We start from the raw sequence: 20,249 nt of genomic DNA, 5'->3' as shown, positions 1-20,249 counted from the left end.
CTACTATAGCTAATAGTCTGAGGTAGAGGACAGGTTGCAGGGTTCAGCGGGCTTTGGCATAGATCTTGAAGGGGTATGGTGTGCGTGTGGCTCCAGTGATTCCTTCTGTACTCAACTCAACTCCATCCAGAGTGGAGAAATGAAATTTCTGAAACAGGCTGACAAAAAACAGGAACAGCTCCATTCTAGCCAGGCCCTCACCCAGGCATGCACGCTTTCCTGGAAAAATTGAGGCAATGAAAATATTTTACTGTGAACTCTCATTATTCAGCTGCAGGTGCATGTTTTCTGTATCTTAAAGTATTAGTTAAAATGTCATTTACCTGCAGAGAAAGGTAGAAATGCCTCCCTCCTCATAAATTTTCCTTCAGCATCCAGGAAGTGCTCAGGGTTAAAGGTGTGTGGAGTTTCCCATTGATTCTTGTCAAACAGCACAGAAGTCAGGTTGGGCATCACAGAGGTCCCCTGCATACACAAGAAGTGGTGAGAAATCCATCTCAACACATTGCTGACATTTTTCTTTTTTTTTTTTTTATTATGTAACTTTTATCTAAAAGTAGAGTTTTAAGCTTTCTTATTTTCTCCAGTTTGATAGTGGTTCAGTACCTCCTTGATATGATCTTTGAATTTAGGGGTTAAGTGCCTCCATTTCATAATAATTAGGCATCTGACCATCAGGTCAAGACATTTTGCAATAAACCAAACAGGCTGCCAGGGGGACTGCCAAAAACCACATGTATGTGATTTGGGAGTAATTGTCAGTTTTTAATTGTTACCTGTTAACTATTTGTTGATGTCAGTATACTGTAAAGCAGCACAAACAAATAATTAAAATAGGGAATACAAGAATAGTTGTGCAGGGGAAAAAATGTGGCTGTGATCATTAACTGACTTTGCCCATAATACTATATAATACTTCACACATTATAAACTGCACAAAATTAAGTACTTCTTTTCTAATGAACACACAAGGTGACATAGGTGTTGAGTTGCTGTGTGTGCTAAAGGTAGATGCACCTTGGGTATCAAGTAACCGCCCAGTGTTGTGTCCTTGGCGGCCATTCTGAGCCCATTGAGAGGAACAATGTTCCCCATCCTCTGGATCTCGTGGATGACAGCATCAGTGTAGGGCAGGTTGGGTCTGTCAGCCATAGAGGGCTGGCGGGTCTGTGCGATCACTTTGTCTATTTCTGCATGGACTTTTTCTAAGATGTGAAATAAAAGATTTTTAATTCACAAGATTTTTCCTCCAACTTCTAATCTATTTCCTGTGCTTCTGCTCTGGGGCTCTTATCTGAACACCCACCCTGGACATGAGGATTCTTGATGAGGTAGATGAGGCCCCACTGCAGGGTCTTTGAAGTGGTTTCACTCCCAGCTAGGAACAGATCCAAACAACACAGAACCAGGTTTCCATCATCAAAACCCAGCTGACTGTCTCTGTTGTGCTGTCAGGCAGAACAGGGGGGGCGAACATACAGTCACTTCACAAAAGGGTTCATTTTTCACGCTCTCATACAGTATATAATAATTGTCTTATTATGAGCATCATACCCTCTTCTCTATCAGGAAGCTGTCAATGTAATCTCGTGGGTTACTTGGGTCCAAATCCAACTTGTGTCTCTCTATCTCTACCCTGATAGATGCCTCCAAAGATTTGGAGTTGGTGAAGATGTCATTGTGAGGCCCCGGCAGGTGCTTCATCAGTGCTGGGAACGCATCATATAGCTGTTTGGTATAAAGAATCTTTTTAGTGAACAATGTTTTCTAGCAGAAAACTTTCTGTTGATAGAAAAATATTTTCTCCTGACTCAGTTAAACAACTGTTTTCAATGGATATTAGCCCTGTGAGGCTGTTTGTTGTGTTTGAGAAGCTTACCAGAGCCCATATGGAGCCTTCCAGATAGGCCATCTCAGTAAGATTGTTCAGCATGCTCTGAAAGTTGTGGTCGCTGTAGTCAAACCGTCTCCCAAATACTATTTGGCAGATAATGTTGGCCACAGCATTGTTTAAAAGGGGCACAGGGTCAAATGGCTGGCCTGAACAGAATAAATGTCTTCAGTCACAGTGCACTGTGTGTACTATTATTGTTGTTATGATTTGGTTGTTATCCCTTCACATTTTGATCTTTTTTTCTGTTTTGTTGCTTTCACCAACCTTTCTCCTTCTCCATCGCCTCCTGCAGATGTTGACTCTCTTCACAGACCCTCTGCTCCATGCTACTCTCAGCCAGACCAAAGGTACGTAACGCCGCCATGGCAAAACGTCGCTGTCTCCTCCACATGTGCCCATTACTGAAGAAAAGACCAGCTGAGACAGAGAGAAACCACACAACAATACTCAGGCAGGCGTCGTGAGGTAGGTTGATGGCTTTACACTGATATAGTGTATTACTTGTGTGATTCACCTGAGTTCCCTGAATAAATCCGGGTCACCATTGGGCTGTAAGGCCGGTCCACAAAGTTGTCGGCCTGAGTCACTATGGCTTCCTTGACCATCTTCCACCCAGACACAAACACTGTTTTGTGTCTTCCCAGACGAATGCAGAACACATTCCCATAAACATCAGCAAGCTGTGGATGCAGGAGCAGAAAATAAGTGGCCTATTGTCTGGCATGTGACTCTGATAAGATGCCTATTTCAGAACAATCATTTTCTGTGACGCTGGGGCAGATTTTCAGCATAGTTTTCTACCATAAACGTGTTAATGACCTTTTTCTTTTGCATAATAAAATAGTGGAGTTATAATTGAATATCATTGAATTTTCAGACTCTGAAAACATGAAAATATGATTGTATCATCTTACCTTGGTTAGGTAAATGTGAGGTTGTTTAGATTCAATGCTGAAGACATTTCCCAAAATGGGGAGAGCTGGTGGTCCTGGCGGAAAGTTAGGTGGATCCTTTTTGTTCAGAAAATACACCACAAGGAGAACGGCAGAAACAAAAAGCAGTAGTCCCTTTAGATCAAGCCACGGAAACAAATCACACAGCCACATTGTGAAGCTGAGGAGGAGAGCGAGGGACTGATAAGACATCAGCTGCTCCATCATCAATTTCAAGTTAGAGGTGGGCTGATAGTCTGCTGACTCACAGCTTAGGTCAGTTTAGTGATGTATGTGTGAGAGTGGGGACAGCCCTCCATTAACCCAATGCAGAGTGAGGATTAGCTAAAAACGACTGAAACTTACACACCAAAACAACTTGGACTTTTAAAAGAGCACTGACCAAAAATTTTTCATCCATAATCACCAGAAGCTGCTTTAGGTTAAACTGTTCTCAGTGACGTCAGACTGCATCTGTTCACATTTCTGTCCAACTTTTTTCACCTTTCTCCAGCAAAAACAGATCACCAAATATGTAGGTTTGCACAAAAAGTCGGATTTTTCAGACTTTGTAGACATTTCTGTCCTCGCAGACTTTCTGGCATTGGGGATGTGATATTAATTTGTGATTTTCTTTTAACAGATATTTTTCTCAGAAGACATTTTGACTTGTATCAGGAAAAGCACAGGTGAAACTAATTTTGATAAAGTGTCCCAGGAAGCCATGACAGTCTGCAGGAGTCTGGAACAAGCTCACCTAATGGGATACAGCTGTTTTTACAACACCTTGGTATTCCCTGTTATGAAGAGTTAAAACATCTGCTGTCATATAGGTCTGTCATACCTTGTTACATTAGATATAATAATATAACTACAAGAAGAGCTATTTACAAGCCACAGACAGCACAATGTTAATAGGTAGGCTCATGTGTTAGAGGGGAACTCCCCTTATCAATCTGTTTACAGGTCTTAGGGAGTATTAGTGCATATAAAACCTTTTGTGGCTCAAAGTGTTGTCACTGCATATGAAGTTTGAAAATGAAAAGAAACCAGGTGGATTAAGTTATGCTAGTGGCGGCTAATGTTGCCTCAAGCTCAAACTCACTTCTTTCTAACTCATCTGAAGCTCTGAGCAAAGTGTTGGCAGTGGAGTTACATAAGGGATAATATAAGCATCCAGTTGACAAGGAAGGAGAATGAGTCGAATAAAAAAGACAATATCTCTTGTTCTGCTGCATCAAGTCTTTAATTTAAACTGGTCCATCACAAGTCCAACAGTATTATAAGAGAAGAAAGCTAAATAGGTTGGGTACCCTTTTAACATTTTATTAGATATCCTGATGGAAGTTCGTGCTATGTGGCTTTTACTGAGAAGTTAAGAACGCCAAAGTTGCACAGTATTCATTGCTGTCTACTGATACTACAAGTAGATGGTGCAAAAGTCCGCAAAAAGTGTCTTAGATCAATAAATTATCTATTAACCATTGACAAAAGAGTTATTTATTTATTATTTTAAGGATTTTAGTTCATTACAACCTATTGGCTTGTACATGGCATAACTGATCATTACTGTAAAGAAAATTTAAACAATATAGCTTGGTCATAAACATAGTAAATGCATGTTTGTGAAAATCAAGAATATTTTTGATGAAAACACACATTGACACATTGAAAACTAATTCCATGTTTCTTGCCTCAAGCATTTTGTTAAGCCTTTGTTTGTTACACATTTATGGTTGTAAAATGGTCTGTTTAGATGCTGCATCACTCAGCGAGCCTTGGCGTGAACCCTATAGGGGTGGGGTACACGTGTAGTTCCAGTAATTCCTTCTGTACTCAGCTCTACTCCATCAGGAACAGAGAAAGAGAACTTTTGTAGTAAACCGACCAAAAACAGGAAGAGCTCCATCTTGGCGAGGCCTTCTCCGAGACACACACGTTTCCCTGAAGAGCCCACAAACATATATCTCAGGTTTAAAAGCTCAGGATAAGATCAATATTCTGATTCAGACTATTCTTAAGACTAAGGTGAAATGTTTACCTGCAGAAAAAGGCAGGAGAGCTTCTTTCTTCACAAACTTTCCCTCAGCATCTAGGAAGTGTCCCGGGTTGAAGCTGTCTGGAGTCTTCCACTGAGTCTTGTCAAATAGCACAGAGGTCAGGATGGGCATCAAGGATGTACCCTAAAAACAAGATCTGCATGTTAACACTAACCATTGCTGTATAACAACACTTTTTCTTTAAAAAACATTTCAAGAGATAATCTTTTGTACTAAATGCACCTTGGGTATCAAGTAACCGCCCAGTGTTGTGTCCTTGGCGGCCATTCTGAGCCCATTGAGAGGAACGATGTTCCCCATCCTCTGGATCTCGTGGATGACAGCATCAGTGTAGGGCAGATTGGGTCTGTCAGCCATAGAGGGCTGGCGGGTCTGTCCGATCACTTTGTCTATTTCTGCCTGGACTTTGTCTAGACATACAAGAAAATTGAAGGAATGTGAATATTGTTTTAAGACGGACTTGGGAAAATGTGGAGTTTCAATTAATCATTTGCTCCAAGACTTACTTGCAAATAAATTTGATTAGAGGGATCAGGTTTCTGCATCAAACCTTTTTCCCCTGCTATTAGTTTTATGTTTCTGGACTGAAAATTGCTACAGAGAAAAACATTCATCTGAAAGATTTACTCACTTCCTTCCAGACATCAGTCTTATAGATATGTGTTCTTCGCCACTTTGACCAAGCCTGAAATATCTGAACAACTATTGGATCAGCTGCCATGAAATTTTTTACAGGTATTTATGGTTAGCTCTAAGCAGCTCTATGTGTTGTTTAAGTACAACCCCACAGATGTTACTGATGTTTCGAAGTTAGCTCAGGACCTGACATGCCACCTACCCTGGATCTCAGGGTTTTTGATGAGGAAAACCAAAGCCCACAGTAAAGTGGTGGAGGTTGTCTCCGTTCCAGCCAGGAACAGATCCAGAGAGCACAGAGCCAGATTGGTCTCAGTGAAGCCCAGATCAGACTCTTTGTGCTACTCAGAAATGCAGAGAGTTCGGCTGTGAATGGCAGGTTATTGACAGGAAGTGCAACACAGTGCAATGTACACAATGCAATTGTTCACATACATTCTCCATTTCAATGATGAAAGCATCAATATAGTCCCGGGGACAGTTGTAGTCCAGGTCCTGCCTATGACTCTTGACCTCCTCCTTGATGAAGTCTTGAACAGTTTCAAAGTTTTCGAACATTTTGTTGTGAGCACCTGGCAAGTATTTCATCACTCTTGGGAATGACTCATAGAGCTGCTCAAAAGATTACAGTAGATAAGAGACACTTTTATTTACATCCTCTTTCATCTTTAATTATGAGCACAAACATTGTCCTCTCAATTGGTTACAGAAGATTGACTCCAATCCAGGTAATGCTGTCACTGAATGACTGAACTAAATGGATATTACTAACTTACCTGACCCCATATTGATCCCTCCAAGTATAGAATTTCAGACAAACACTTCAGCATAATCTGGAATTTGTGGTTGCTGTAGTCAAACCGTTTCCCCATCACTAGCTGGCAAATGATGTTAGACACGGCATTGTTGAACAGGCCTGCTGGGTTAAATGGTTCACCTGGAGGAAAACAGTCCTCCAATTTAGACATTACTGAAGAACTTATGTGGGTCATTTTCAGTTTATTTTGTACTCATTGTGTGCCACCTTTCTCCTTCTGTATCTCCTCTTGCAGGTGCCGGATCTCCTCACAGATACTCTGCTCAATGATGCCTTTGCCCAGGCCAAAGTTACGTAAGGTGGACAAGGCAAACCGTCGCTGCCGCTTCCATATTTTACCATTACTCATGAACAGACCATCTAGACACAAGCATGCATGGATAATAGGGTTAATGATTAAGTAGAGCTACCTTCTGCACAGTATGAAACAAAAGACAGAGAGATTTGTACACCTGAGGTTCCTGAGTAAAATCTGTCAGAGGTCGCACTGTATGGACGATCTACAAAGTTCTCGCCTTGTGTCACAATGGCTTCCTTCACCATCTTGTACCCAGATACAAATACCACTTTTTCACGGCCAAGGCGGACGCTGAACACATCCCCATAGACATCAGCCAGCTGAGGACAATATTCCAATGCACAGTGACAAGCCACAACTCATTATTGCAGCATATGAACTTTGTGAATAGGTCAAAAATAAAATTTACTAATTCACAAATGAGAAATAAATGGAGTACCAATTATAAAATCCATTTGTATTTACAATTTGACCAAACCATTTTAATAAATCTCAAATGAATTGATAAATGTCTTTAGAAATGATAATCACATTTAATCTTTGATTCAAGCCCTGTGAACTTTACCTTGGTAAAATAAAGGTGTGGATGTTTAATGTCCACACTGAAGAAATTCCCCACAAGGGGGAGAGAAAATGGTCCTGGAGGATAGTTTGACGGATTCCTGTTTTTGATGAAGTCAGCAATCAGAATAAAAATAAAAATAAACAGAAATAGCTCCTTGAGGTCAAAACCAAGTAAAAAATTATAAAGCCACATTGTTAGAGAGTTAAACCAGCAGCAGGAGGAAGGTCTGAACTTGGAGCACCTAAGGGTTTCATTGACTCAACCCTGATCCAAACATTCAGTGACAACACTTTGTCTGGGCAAAGGTGCTTGTGACCGTACTTTTATGTAACGAGCTGCAGACACAGCTGCTATTCCCTTGATAAACAACGACCCCTGATAAAAGAGAGAAGATCACAGAACCTATTACATGATTAAATACATATTTTATCAGAGTACGCTAATATTATTGCAATCAGAAATGGAAATGTCAGTTCAGCAATATAACATGGTATTTTCAAAGCCATCACAGTCTTTGAGGACCTTGGACTTCAATTGGCTTTTTAGAGAGTAAATAGAATTGAGGCAACAATACAAAGTGCAGTCGGGGTAAAAGTGACATGGTATAAGCATGTGGTGTGGACAGTTAAGAATTCAACCTCATGGTCACAGGGCACAAAAAACTCCTGTGAGCTCAGATGCAGGCTATGAACAATTTGCCCATTTTTGACACTACTTGTTCTCCATGTTCTCGCATTTTCAACAAAATCCTGACTTCTTCAAATTGTCATTAATCAGTTTACATAAACAAACAACTCAGAATAAGCACAGAATAAAACATACTTTATTCAGAGTTCTGTGCACTCCCCTGTTAAAGAAAATAAATTGTGATTTGAGTTAATAGAACTGTAGGATAAAGTGATTACTGTTGAAAAATCTTACTATGTTAACATGTCTTTAGATAAAGACACGTGGTCATTTACATACAACTGAATACATTTTCCATTTAGTTGGAACAAAATCAAATAAGCTAATTTTAAATGTATTCATACATTTAATCTTACTCCAGTCAGGATGCATAAGATTTCCAAAGATAACTGTAATTAACATTTATGCATTTTATGACAATGAGACAGCATTTTTCATACATTCAATATATCAGTGTTAGATACAAAGGTTAGGTGTATTTGAATGGAAGCTTTAATTAATAGCTTTAATTGAAGCTTTGTGCTAATGCTTTGTCTTTGACTGGTATGAGAAAAGGTGAAGAAAATCAGCGCGGCACAGCTAACACCATGTATTCATCAGGGGAATGTGTGAAGCCCAGCACGCCCTCCAAGCTGGGCATTTTTCCAGGAACCGGAGAGAAGGTGAAGCGTTGGAGCAAGCATGTAAAGAAAAGGAACAGCTCCATTCTGGCCAGTTGCTCCCCTAAACACACACGTTTACCTGTGGGCACACAGCAGCTGTAGGTCAAATCCCTATGTTGTATTTCTTGAAGTGCTGCATGTTGGTAGCAGCTCATGTAATCTAAACTGCTAAATGCGAAAGTGGAGCAGTTTAGAAAAAATACCTGCTGAAAATGGCAGGAAGGCGTCTCTTCTGCGAAACTGGCCCTCTGAATCCAAGAAATGTCCCGGATTGAAGACATCTGGAGTCTCCCACTCATTCTTGTCAAACAGCACAGATCCAAGCATTGTAATAATAGCAGTTCCCTGGGAAAAGAGTGATGAGATCAGTTTTGCAGCTGGCCATTCATGCCTGTTTGAGTCTGGTTATAGTTCTTTACCTTAGGTATGAAGTATCCTCCCAGTGTAGCATCTTTACTGGCCATTTTGGGGAATCCCAAGGGAACAATATTTCCCATCCTCTGGATCTCATGGATGACAGCATCAGTGTAGGGCAGGTTGGGTCTGTCTGCCAGGACAGGCTGACGAAACTGTCCTATCACGCTATCTATCTCTGCCTGAACTTTCTCTGAGTTAGGAAGCAGATTTACAGCATCAACAGGCAACATCCATCCATCCATTTTCTATGTCACTTATCAGTCAGGGTCGTGGGGGAGTGGGGCTGGAGCCTATCCCAGCTGACTACTGGTGAAAGGCAGGTACACCCCTGGAATTGTAGGGCTGACACACAAAGATAGACAACCACACACACACACACACACTCACACCTAGGGGTAATGTAGGGTAGCCAATTAACATAACGTGCATGTTTTTGGGATTGCTGGGGGAAGCTGGAGAACCCAGAGAAAACCCACGCAGGCACAGAGTGAACATGCAAACTCCACACAGAAGGACCCAGACTGAGATTAGGAACCTGGAACCGTCTTGTTGTGAGGCAACCGTGCTAACCACTGTACCACCGTGCCGCAAGGTAGCTCAACATTATACAGTTAAATTGTGCAAAACCATCTGTGTGAGAATATTTCCGTGCTGTTGTGACTGATGGGATACCAACCCTGTATCTCTGGATAGTGCAACATGAATATAAGGCCCCAGCGTAAAGTGGTGGACGTTGTCTCTGTTCCAGCTTCAATCAGGTCCAGGGTACAAACCAGCAGAGTTTCAATATTGAAACCAGCTTGGGGATCCTCCTTTTTCTGGAGTTTGAAAACACTTATATTATGACATTGTACATAGAATCATGCTTTCATTGGACTTTCTTTCACAGTACTTCAATCGAGTGAATGTGCTCACATAACCACTGCCATCTCAAGCATGTCTCGCTGAAACTCTTTCATCATGACTGCATTAGGTGGCACGTATGTAGACATTTTTAAGTTTTAGACAGATCCGTGTCTTGAAGAATAGGGACATGTCATGACTGGTAAACAGTTAAAACTAACTTTGAACATCTTATGATACTAAACCAAGAACAAGAAACCTTGTTTAGCAAAAAGATTTGGAATTTTTTTCTATCTCGTCTAGGTCAGACAGATTTACCATTAATAAGATCTCTTAGCCATGAAATGTGATGATATAGCTGGTAAAAATTCTAAGTCATGCAAAACTTTCTGAAAATTTTCAATGGCCTGATATGAGCATTGACAAATTTGATTTCATTTGACCTATTTAGCCTTTTTCTCAGTAGATGTTTTTGCTTTGCCATAGCAGGAAAAGCACATATGTTGCATATAACATCAATGAAGGCTGAAAAATTACTTTTTCCATCTCTGCCAGGTATACATCGATATAATCACGAGGATCATCAGGGTTCCACTCCTCCTGGTGCTTCTCTACTTCCTTTTTCAGGAAAGTCATGATCTCCTCATAGTTGGCATGGACAGTCTGATGAGGTCCTGGAAGGTACTGCATCAAGCCAGGAAAGGCATCGTACAGCTACCGACAAAATCCAACTCTCAGATCAGTAATAGTTCCAGTTTGTTTTGTGATTATATGATAGTAGAGGCAGATCAGAAATTACCTGAGTCAGTGCAGAGCCAGCCAGCACAATGGCCTCATTGTCCAACTCCAGAATCTTACGAAAAGTTTGATCGCTGTATTCAAAGCGATGTGCGAAGAGGACAGAGGAGATGACGTTTGACACTCCATTCGTTATGATGTAGTGTGGATTGAATGGTCTTCCTGTGGTGAATTCAGTTCAGTCATATCAGGATGCAACACCACTTCATTTATCACACGTCACCAACTGTGACCTGATCGCAGTGCATTGTTGCCAGTAATTTTGCAGTCATTTGAAGTCATTTGAACTAGCACTTAAATCTCTATAATCTACTTGCCTTGTTCGTCTTTGAAAGCTTCACACAAGAAGTTGCTTTCTACTTCGATGTATTTTTCCAGTGAAGTCTGTCCCTCTCCAAAGTAACGCAGGTGAGTGTTGGCAAACTTCCTCTGCTTCCTCCACAGGTAACCATTGCTCAAAGCTATGCCTGTGAAATGCTATATATAATTATAAAGCAAACAGGCTCTTGACAAAGATTCGTAAGTGTACTTTCAGAATAAAACGTGCTGTGTAATTCTATGACTTATGAGCACCTATGCTGAAATAAAACAATTACTGTCACTAATTTCTACTATGCTCAGTTTGGTGTATACTTTGCAGGAAGTGACAAAAATGTAAAAGCAAAACATTAGCACTATACATATTTAGCATCAACAAAATAGTTTATCACTTGTGAACTGGCTGTCTTAGTTGTGGTTCTGGTTAAATGTTTCAACAAAACATAAAGAGAGTCAGTATTACCCTGAGGAAAGAGCTTGATACAGTAAAAGACATGTGTGGTGCTGTACATTCATGCTCTCATGACCTCACCGAGACCCTTGAAGACGGCGTGGAAGAGAGGAACCACAGGACGATCAGCAAAACTGTCCAGCTGGTTAACAAGGGCCTCTTTGACCATCTTGTATCCTGAAATAAACACCATCCTGTCGCTGCCTCTTCTCAAGCTAAACACTGGACCATACTCATGGGCAAGCTGCATTTAAAAACAAGTCAGTAGTAGCTGTAGCTATTATTTCAGTATATGAATGGAAATAGGCAGCTTTTGTCAGATAAAATACTTAAAGGGTGGACAATTGCATAAACACCTTTGAGTAAATGCGAGTAATTTCCCTTTGCAGCCACAGCTGCAAAAGGCTGGTCTCACTCTGTTGTTATTGTCGGTAAGGCTGTTATGTCCTCTGCGACGATGCAGTTTGTCTTTGTTTGATGTATGCTTTCATGGTTTTTGGAACTGATCTCTTTGGCACACTAAACACTAAATATTTTCAATGTATTGACCTGCAGTGTTTTTTTTGGGGGGGGGGCGGGGCATATTTTGAACTGAGAAATTGTTTCATGATGGTTTGAAAAGTCACTTAAGTTCCAGTGGTCAAAATGCTTTTATAGCTAAAAAATTCACTAATTTGCACTGATATCAAATACACAGTTGGTGATGTTATCGTGTATTTATTGTTATTCCTTTGCTCGTTATGTTGGCAAGGCCACTTTTCATGAGGCAAATTTACCCTCGGCTATGAAAGATCAACTTTGCTCTAATCCACTCTACTCACCTTATCCATTGTCTTGAAGTCAACTCCTGTGAAGACATTCCCCAGAAAAGGCACAGCCCATGGTCCAGGTGGAAAGTTGGATGGCCTCCAGTTTTTGACCACATCAGTCAAAATTAACAACACAAAACTAAACAACAGCCAACTAGTGAAGTCCATATACTCAAAAAATGCTTGAAAAATCATATTTAAAGTATAAGAAGCCTCAAGAAGTCCTCTGCAAAAATACAGTTTGCTCTGGTGCTTCTCGCACTATCTGGGTGAGGGGTGGAGGAGACAGGAAAGAAAGTCCAAACAAGAAAGGTTATGTAACACCGGCGGTGGCCTCTGAGGACCTCTGAAGTGGAAAAAACAGTGGCTGTACTCTTCCACTCTTCCATCTGGTTGTTGAATACACATGCGCTGCATGTTATAGACGGGTTGTTGACAGGTCATTGCAGTCCTCACTACACTGGAACGCATATACGTCATTGCTTAGTTTGGCTTGAGGAGATTTTACCAAAGTATCCTTTGTAAAAAGGATACATCCCATGTCCTTAGGATGAACCAGTTTCTGTCTGAGGGAGGGACTCCCGACCACTTAATCAGAACTGAGCAAACCTCTTGGCTGAGAGGTGAAACGTCTCCGCTTGTAAACTAGAGTCCAGTAGCCCCAACTCAAGCTCTTCTACACAGCCAACAAATTAAAACGTTTGATAGACTGCAGCTCCTCAACAACATAAAGTCGTTACAATTATCTAATCAATTCAACATTTAAGTAACTCTGACACATGAATGCCTCTATGGTAATAATCAATGAAAATGGACTATTCTGTACCACTTCCGCCAGTGCCAGTGTGCGTATGTGTTAGGTTTTATTTTGAAGTTTAGGCACGCCTTGATAAATAAAAAGACATGTCTGGCATTATCTGCCTTTATCTGACTTTGCTCCTTTCGCACAAGGCCGTGCGGCAGAGGTTGTTCAGGAAATAAGCGAGTAAAGTTAGCAAACGCAATGGAGACAATATTCAGTGTATTCGGACTGGAGTGGATGGACGGCACGAGTATTTTGCTATTTCTCTGTGTTTTCCTGTTACTGGCTGATGTTTTGAGGAACAGAGTGCCGTCAAACTTTCCTCCTGGTCCGTGGGGTCTTCCTTTTGTTGGTGACCTGCATCGCATCGACCCCTCCAGACTACACCTGCAGTTCAAGGAGGTATGTCAGACACCACACATTCAGAAACAAACCCAGGTCAGTGACGCCAAATGTTCATTACCTTAAACAACCCAAGACTATCTCTATGGACGGTGATTTATGTTCATTTTCCATATACTATAGATAACAGTACATTCTGAAATAAATAATGTACACTTCACCGTTTCACGTCCCGACACAACCAGCCTCTCAACATTAATTTTCATTAACGAAACAATCACGGTACATTTAACCCACCTCGATGAAATTTTGATTTCAGAGGTAGGGGGGCACGAACGTATTTTTAATAAAACTCTAATCAATAAAACTAATACACTTTACAAGATTATTGGGAGCTTTGTAAATGATGAGGAGGATCTTGAAGTGGATATGCTGATTTATTGGAGCCCGTGAAGGTGTTGCAGGATGGGTGTAACGCATTTCTTTGACTAACCTACACTTTGACTTCTAAAGAAGTCTCTTATGTCCACTTTTCTTTTTTTAGACATCCTGGTTGCGTCTAATAACCAAACACGCATACACACACACACACGCACACACACACACATGGACACCGATTTAAACGTTAATGTAAATGAAACCTCTGATTTTACAATCCTTCTAGCTGACGTGACCCAGGCCAGGCAGAGCAAACGCCCAATTTACAGTAGCAGTAGATTAACAAGGACTCTTGACCGCAGACTGGTGTGCAAGCAAGGTGGAGTGACAGCCAATCACACAGGAAACAGCAGAGCCAATCGAGGAGCTTGTGGGCGGTCTAAACTAAAGGAAACAGGCTTCAGCTTGAGCTCCCGTTTTCCGCTTGGTCCTAGAGCTTGATGCGTCTTTGTTTACTACAGCGTAACATTGTTATTGGACGGTAAAAAGTGCAGGGGACCAAAACCATAGACACATGTCCCCCCGCATCCGTGGTTTCAGTCCTCTTCTTTGTTAAGACATTATGCAGAGGGTTCAAGCTCACTGAATGAAATATTAAGGTAACAGTCCTGACATTACAGGTGAAATGGTGTCTGATATTTTGACATTTCATGAGACTGTAGCTGTTCAGCATGATAACATGTGGTCTGCTGAAACGTCTCGTACTGTTACAGCCAAATGTAACGTCAAATCAGCGAATGGGATAGTTAACTTTGTTGATAGACTGTAGGTTATACAGAGCCGCCAGGTGGCGCAGGTGAGAAAGACAAAGTGCCTATCCCAGTGCCTATTATTTCAGTGCCTTCAGTGCTCTTCTTTTCCTTTCTATTTTGTTCTCCTCAAGTTGTGCTAAACTCATGAACATTGATAATGTAAGAAAAGGGCATTGAGGGCATTTGTGAGTTTTTTTTGTGTCTGTGTGTGTTTAGTTTGCAGAGAAATATGGAAAGATTTTCAGCCTTCGTCTCTTTGGTGGAAGGATTGTGGTCATTAATGGTTACAAGCATGTGAGAGAGGCCCTGGTCCAAAGAGGAGAGGACTTCGCAGACCGACCCGTCGTACCACTTTTTGAACGTATAATTGGGAATAAAGGTAGTGTTTATGTGTATGTGTGTGTGTGAGTGGTCAGGGGGTGGGGGGTGTCGATGACACCATATTGGGCATATTAGCAGCATTTAGCCAGTACTTAGTTATACATTTTCCAATTGCTTCTGGTCTGATGCTGTGTTGTGTTTCCCAAAGGTCTGGTAATGTCAAATGGCAATCCATGGAAGCAGCAGAGGAGATTTGCTCTCCACACACTCCGAAACTTTGGTGTTGGCAAAAAGAGCCTGGAGCCATCCATCCAGGAGGAGTGCCAGTATCTCACTGAGGCTTTTGCCCTTCACAAAGGCACAGAAAAAATCTTATTTTTCAATCAGTTAACATTTCTTGAATAGTTAAAGAGCAGGACGTTTTTTCTTTGACACATTACTTTTGACTGGTCTTCAGCCACCATTAGATTTGTTCTTTTAACAAAGTTTTAATGACCATCCATGTTTATTTTTTGATTTCTCTACTAAGATACAAACTAAGAATACAGGAAATTGGTACACAAAATTTAAAAAACACAATCTTCAGAACAAAATGGCTTCTCCGGACAAAAGACAGTAGTTAGTGTGACCTCCCTTGGTGCCGAGTACATCTTGAACTCTTTTGTGGAGACTGCCGTGAAGTTTTCTGAAGTAATCTTCAGGTATATTATACCAGGCTTTTTTCAGCACTTCCCAGAGTTCTTCTTTAGATTTCGGACACGTCTGGACTCTGTGGGGCCAGTCATGCCCAGTGTGCTTGGGCCGGTTATCGTGCTGAAACATAAAACCATTCCAAATCAGGCACTTTCCAGAAGGACTGGCATGATGACCTATCTGCACTGTCAGCATTCATAATCCCATCAATTCGTACAGTATCGCCAACACTACTGGCATGGGTGCAGCCCCAAACCAGGACAGATCCTCGACCATGTTTCACTGAAGGCAGCAAGCGTTCGTTTTCCATCTCTCTCCTACTCTAACATGTTGTTGACAATTGGAACCAAAAATTTCAAACTTGGATTTGTCACTCCATAATTATTTTTCTTAATATAAATACACATTTTATGCTTTAACGTGGTGTTCTTTGTTTTTTGTCTCTCTGTGTCTTGATGTTCTCTTTATTTTGTAGGCAAGCCTTTTAATGTGCAGTCACTGATACACAAGGCTGTGTCCAACATCATCTGCTGCCTGGTGTTTGGGGAACGCTTTGAGTACACTGACAAGCAGCATGAGGATATTCTTCAGATCATTAATGATGCAGTAGACGTACAGGGAAGCTTTGGGGTACAGGTGAGCCTGTTGTAGCAAACAAGGTGCAACACTCAGTAATTGTTTTAAAAGTCTGGATTTATTCAGACAGACTCCATAAGTCCGTGGTGTATTTTAATAGCTATTTTGTAAAAAGGCTCTGTAATAACATAATCAGCATGACACTGAATGATACAAACATAAAAAGGAATTAAGATAAGACAATTGTGTAACCAGTGGTGGAACAGGTACTCAGATCCTTAAAGATAAAAAGTATCAATCTAACAATGTAAAAATACTCCAAGCAAAAGCCCTATATTTAAACTCCTGTTTAAAAGACCAGTATGTAGCATTTACTGATATCATGTGGTGTGATTCAATATCCCTTGTCTCGCTGTCCGCTATGGCAACTGCTAAAACAAGAAAAATGCTGTTGAGTCAGTGTTTGGTTTGTCTGTTGTGAGCTACTGTAGAAACATGGCGGTGCTCCCTCTGTAGATATAAAAGGTTCACTCTAAGGTAATATTATTTTAGAGTCACATCAGTAGATCTGTCCTCATCCTACACACTGGACCATGAGTAAAGGATAAAATTGTTAAAAGTAAAATGCACTTATGTATGTACTCAGTATAAGTATTGAGCATTTACTGTTGTATCAGGATTGAGGTGGAGCTAGTTTTAACTGCTCTATATATAGTTAGTGGTTTAGTCCAGTGGTTTCCAACCAGAGGATGGAGTCACTCTAATGGGCCACCAGATAAATCTGGGGGTCATTGAATCTAATCTTCTTAGAAGATATTGGAAATTATTTTTATTTTATTTTTACATTCCATATAAATGAAATCATCTAAGATGTTTACGTGGGAAATGCCCATTTTTCAGAGCTGCTAACATCTCGTAGACACCGAAAAGCAACATGGGGCCACAGCTATTCCAACCTTTTTGTCACAAGCCAAAAAGGTTGGAAAGCACTAGTTTGATCTGTAATATTGATTGCATTGTACTTCATAAGCTCATTATACTGCATATTGTATTATCTTGTTTTTAAAAGTCACCACAGTCAGGCTGTAAGGTGAATGTAGTGAAGTAAAATTGTAAAGCGGAATGGATTTTAAATATTCAAGTGCCCCAAAATTGTACTTAAGTACACCACATGAGTAAACATATTACTAGATGCTCACCACCACTATGTGTAACAAGCAAAACACACTTAAGAACCAGGCTGGATAGATGCATTAAATAAGTTGACTTGACCTTGCTGTGACTGCCTGTTGTTGAGAAATTACCTTTAATCCTACAAGTGCGTTGATTGATTATAATCCTTTTTCACAGCAGACGTTTTGACCCAGAAGTACAGGTGCTGCTACAGTAATAACATTAAGCTTGGATCCTTTGTGCAATACTGCATGTGCAATACTGTCATCCTGAAACTGATGCAGAAAAATGGAATTCAGTCAACATTATCTTATTATTTACACCTGCGCGTTTCCTATTGTGACATGTTGTGCTCTGTTTAGCATTGTCTAATATGGTTAAAATCTCTTCTCACAGTTTATTTAATGTTATATACATCCATATCTATTGCAATTTAGTAAATGGAAAATCCAATGAGAGATGGTTATCAGATTACAGATAACTTTTGTTTTTTTACAAATCCATCAAAAGCAAATCAGTTTTACCACGGCCTCCATCTGTGTCTGTGTTAAGGTTGTGAACTGTTATCTGGTTCTCAAGTGATCTGGAACCTGTTCTTGTACTCTGCAGGTTTATAACACATTTCCCTGGTTGATGAAGTGGCTGCCTGGACCTCACCAGAGGGTATTCACTTCGATACAAATGTTATTGGATTTTGTTGAAATCAAGGTCAAAGAACACAGAGAAAGTTTCGACCCGTCCTCACCAAGAGACTACATTGACTGTTTCCTCACTGAGATGGGAGAGGTGAGTGGCTATTGTGTCTCTGTTGTTTGCTTTCAGGAAATATATCAGCTTATACAACAAGCTGTCTTTTGTGTTACTGATAGAAGGAGGATGAAGAATCTGGCTTTGAGTTGAAGAATTTGGCTGTTTGCACTATGGACCTGTTTGGTGCTGGAACTGAAACTACTACCACTACCTTACGCTGGGGATTGCTGTACATGATCTACTACCCTGACATACAAGGCATGAATTGATTTTATAGTGTCAGGGCGAGATTCCTACAGTTCAGGTTCCTAAAAAAATATGTATTAGGAGAATAAGTATGTTGCATATAATTTTCCCTCAGTCATCAGTGCAGTAACCAGACTCATGTTGTTTCATGTTTTTGCTGTGTGCAGAGAAAGTCCAGGCTGAGATAGACACTGTCATTGGTTCATCCAGGCAGCCCTCTGTTTCTGACAGAGAAACCATGCCCTACACTAACGCGGTCATCCATGAAATCCAGAGAATGGCAAACATCACTCCCCTCAACGTGGGCCACATGACAAGCAAGGACACGACACTCGACAAGTACACAATTCCAAAGGTACACGATGTACATGTGACCAAGACTACTTAGTAGAGTACTACCAAGATTACTTTTCAGCTGCTGTCTCAAATGTTGAGAATTAACCAAGAAGGTCAACTTCGTACTTTCTTTATTTCCCCCTATTTCCTCATTAATTAACATAAATTCATGAGAAGTATAAAAAGACTTTCTATTCAACTATTTAACCATTTCTGTTTCCTCAGGGCACCATTGTAATGCCGACACTGGACTCTGTTCTCCATGATGAATCAATGTGGGAAACTCCACACTCCTTTAACCCTCAACATTTTCTGGACCAGGATGGCAAATTTCGGAAGAGAGAGGCCTTCCTTCCTTTTTCAGCAGGTCAGTCAGTCGTTACAAGCCTCTAAAGCACCGTTATAGAGTTTCAAGAAAAAAACATTCACCCCCAGACCAAATATGAATATAAGACAATGATAACCCAAGTAAGCACAAAATGCATTTCTAAATCACCATTTATTGAAGAGAAAACACTATCCAGCACCAACTGAAAAGGCCCAAATATCTCAGGAACTGCAGACCTTGCTTGTCTCAGTTGATGTCAGTGTTCAAAATCCATTATAATAGTCAGAATGGGCAAAAGTTGTATCTTTGGGAGAGTTGTAAAACGACATCCAATTCCTGACTTGAATCCAGTGGAGATGCTGTGGCAGGACTTTAAATGGGCAGTTCATGCTCGAAAACCCTCAAACGTGGCTGCATTAAAACAATTCAGCTGTATTTTATTTTTACCCAGGCTGTCTTTGTCCTGTGTTTAGTTTGATGATCTGAAATTTAAAAACAGAAGAAATCTAAGGTGACTGAGGTGCAGTAATATTATATAGTTAAAGTAAATCTCTGTGTATTTCTTGTATTGTGCATCGTCAGGTAAGCGTGTGTGTCTCGGGGAGCAGCTGGCCAGGATGGAGTTATTCCTCTTTTTCACCTCCCTCCTTCAGAGGTTTTCTTTCTCGGCGCCTGCTGGAGAGCAGCCCACTCTGGAGTTCAAGTTAGGAGCAACTCGTTTGCCCAAACCGTACCGCCTCTGTGCTGTAACACGATGAAACACCAGCTGTCCCGAATTGAGCCATTTCTGTTTCACAGCACAATGAATCACTGTGTTTCAATACATTTATCTTCTAACACATGAAGACTATCTTCTATATTCTTTTCCTGTAGTAAGTAAAGCATAATTTCTTTATTTTGTTCCTCTCAATTAGCAGGCCTTTATATTTTTAATATGATTTACGGAATTCAAACATGCATTTAAACCATTTAAAACATTCTAGTTTCTCAATAAATCCCTGGTAACTGCATTCTTACCTTCCTTTCCTCTGCTTAGAGGATTTCTCAGATTTGCTGAAACTTGATGTGCTTGTAAATAAATCATTCTGAGATTTCGTTTGAGCTTCTCATTCAGACTGCTGTATGATCGTGTTCACACTTTTAAGGGATTGGCAGATGAGAAAACCACTCAAATTATAAACTACCTTTCTGTCTCAGTGCTGTTTCTGTCCATGCATTCAGAGAGTGCTTGAAAAATCATTAAGGCATTTCAGAAATCACAGTCTGCTCATGCAGGCAGGATGATGGTATTTTTAGAGAGAACGA

General features: G+C 40.6%; 3 protein-coding genes across 3 annotated transcripts; 1 reads left to right on the top strand and 2 right to left on the bottom strand.

The window, feature by feature from the left end:
• Positions 1–36: 36 nt before the first annotated feature.
• Positions 37–7,505, bottom strand: LOC124060708. Its single transcript, XM_046391963.1, has 18 exons — positions 7,203–7,505; positions 6,792–6,957; positions 6,547–6,699; positions 6,299–6,459; positions 5,958–6,134; positions 5,725–5,863; positions 5,109–5,296; positions 4,868–5,009; positions 4,604–4,770; positions 2,809–3,042; positions 2,409–2,574; positions 2,159–2,311; positions 1,880–2,040; positions 1,555–1,728; positions 1,307–1,448; positions 1,018–1,205; positions 324–465; positions 37–219 (listed from the first exon to the last, which is right to left on the bottom strand). Exons 1-18 carry the CDS (start codon positions 7,392–7,394, stop codon positions 44–46), a joined length of 3,021 nt encoding a protein of 1,006 aa, XP_046247919.1. The 5' UTR covers positions 7,395–7,505; the 3' UTR covers positions 37–43.
• A 498-nt stretch (positions 7,506–8,003) lies between these two features.
• Positions 8,004–12,754, bottom strand: LOC124060081 (cytochrome P450 2J2-like). Its single transcript, XM_046390572.1, has 9 exons — positions 12,200–12,754; positions 11,460–11,622; positions 10,927–11,076; positions 10,611–10,771; positions 10,349–10,525; positions 9,645–9,786; positions 8,971–9,158; positions 8,755–8,896; positions 8,004–8,630 (listed from the first exon to the last, which is right to left on the bottom strand). Exons 1-9 carry the CDS (start codon positions 12,380–12,382, stop codon positions 8,455–8,457), a joined length of 1,482 nt encoding a protein of 493 aa, XP_046246528.1. The 5' UTR covers positions 12,383–12,754; the 3' UTR covers positions 8,004–8,454.
• A 330-nt stretch (positions 12,755–13,084) lies between these two features.
• On the top strand, positions 13,085–20,039 carry LOC124060079 (cytochrome P450 2J4-like). The gene is made up of 9 exons (XM_046390570.1): positions 13,085–13,391; positions 14,738–14,900; positions 15,051–15,200; positions 16,011–16,171; positions 17,894–18,070; positions 18,154–18,292; positions 18,448–18,635; positions 18,842–18,983; positions 19,527–20,039. Exons 1-9 carry the CDS (start codon positions 13,191–13,193, stop codon positions 19,700–19,702), a joined length of 1,497 nt encoding a protein of 498 aa, XP_046246526.1. The 5' UTR covers positions 13,085–13,190; the 3' UTR covers positions 19,703–20,039.
• The last annotated feature ends 210 nt before the right edge of the window (positions 20,040–20,249 follow it).

This window comes from Scatophagus argus, chromosome 6, assembly GCF_020382885.2.
Source record: "Scatophagus argus isolate fScaArg1 chromosome 6, fScaArg1.pri, whole genome shotgun sequence".
Classification (NCBI taxonomy): Eukaryota; Metazoa; Chordata; class Actinopteri; family Scatophagidae; genus Scatophagus; species Scatophagus argus.
This window is presented reverse-complemented; position numbering and strand designations above follow the sequence as displayed.

What these genes read in the sequence shown, in the direction of transcription:
- LOC124060081 (XM_046390572.1), bottom strand. Translation starts at nt 12,382, where the DNA reads ATGATTTTTCAAGCATTTTTTGAGTATATGGACTTCACTAGTTGGCTG. An exon ending in AGCTTTCAAAGACGAACAAG is followed by an intron (nt 10,772 to 10,926) that starts GCAAGTAGATTA and finishes AATTCACCACAG; the next exon opens with GAAGACCATTCAATCCACAC. An exon ending in CTTCCTGCCATTTTCAGCAG is followed by an intron (nt 8,631 to 8,754) that starts GTATTTTTTCTA and finishes GTGTGCCCACAG; the next exon opens with GTAAACGTGTGTGTTTAGGG.
- LOC124060708 (XM_046391963.1), bottom strand. Translation starts at nt 7,394, where the DNA reads ATGTGGCTTTATAATTTTTTACTTGGTTTTGACCTCAAGGAGCTATTT. An exon ending in CAAAAACCCTGAGATCCAGG is followed by an intron (nt 5,297 to 5,724) that starts GTAGGTGGCATG and finishes TTGTATGTCTAG; the next exon opens with ACAAAGTCCAGGCAGAAATA. An exon ending in ATTTCTACCTTTCTCTGCAG is followed by an intron (nt 220 to 323) that starts GTAAATGACATT and finishes CAATTTTTCCAG; the next exon opens with GAAAGCGTGCATGCCTGGGT.
- LOC124060079 (XM_046390570.1), top strand. Translation starts at nt 13,191, where the DNA reads ATGGAGACAATATTCAGTGTATTCGGACTGGAGTGGATGGACGGCACG. An exon ending in ACGTATAATTGGGAATAAAG is followed by an intron (nt 14,901 to 15,050) that starts GTAGTGTTTATG and finishes TGTTTCCCAAAG; the next exon opens with GTCTGGTAATGTCAAATGGC. An exon ending in CTACTACCCTGACATACAAG is followed by an intron (nt 18,293 to 18,447) that starts GCATGAATTGAT and finishes TGCTGTGTGCAG; the next exon opens with AGAAAGTCCAGGCTGAGATA.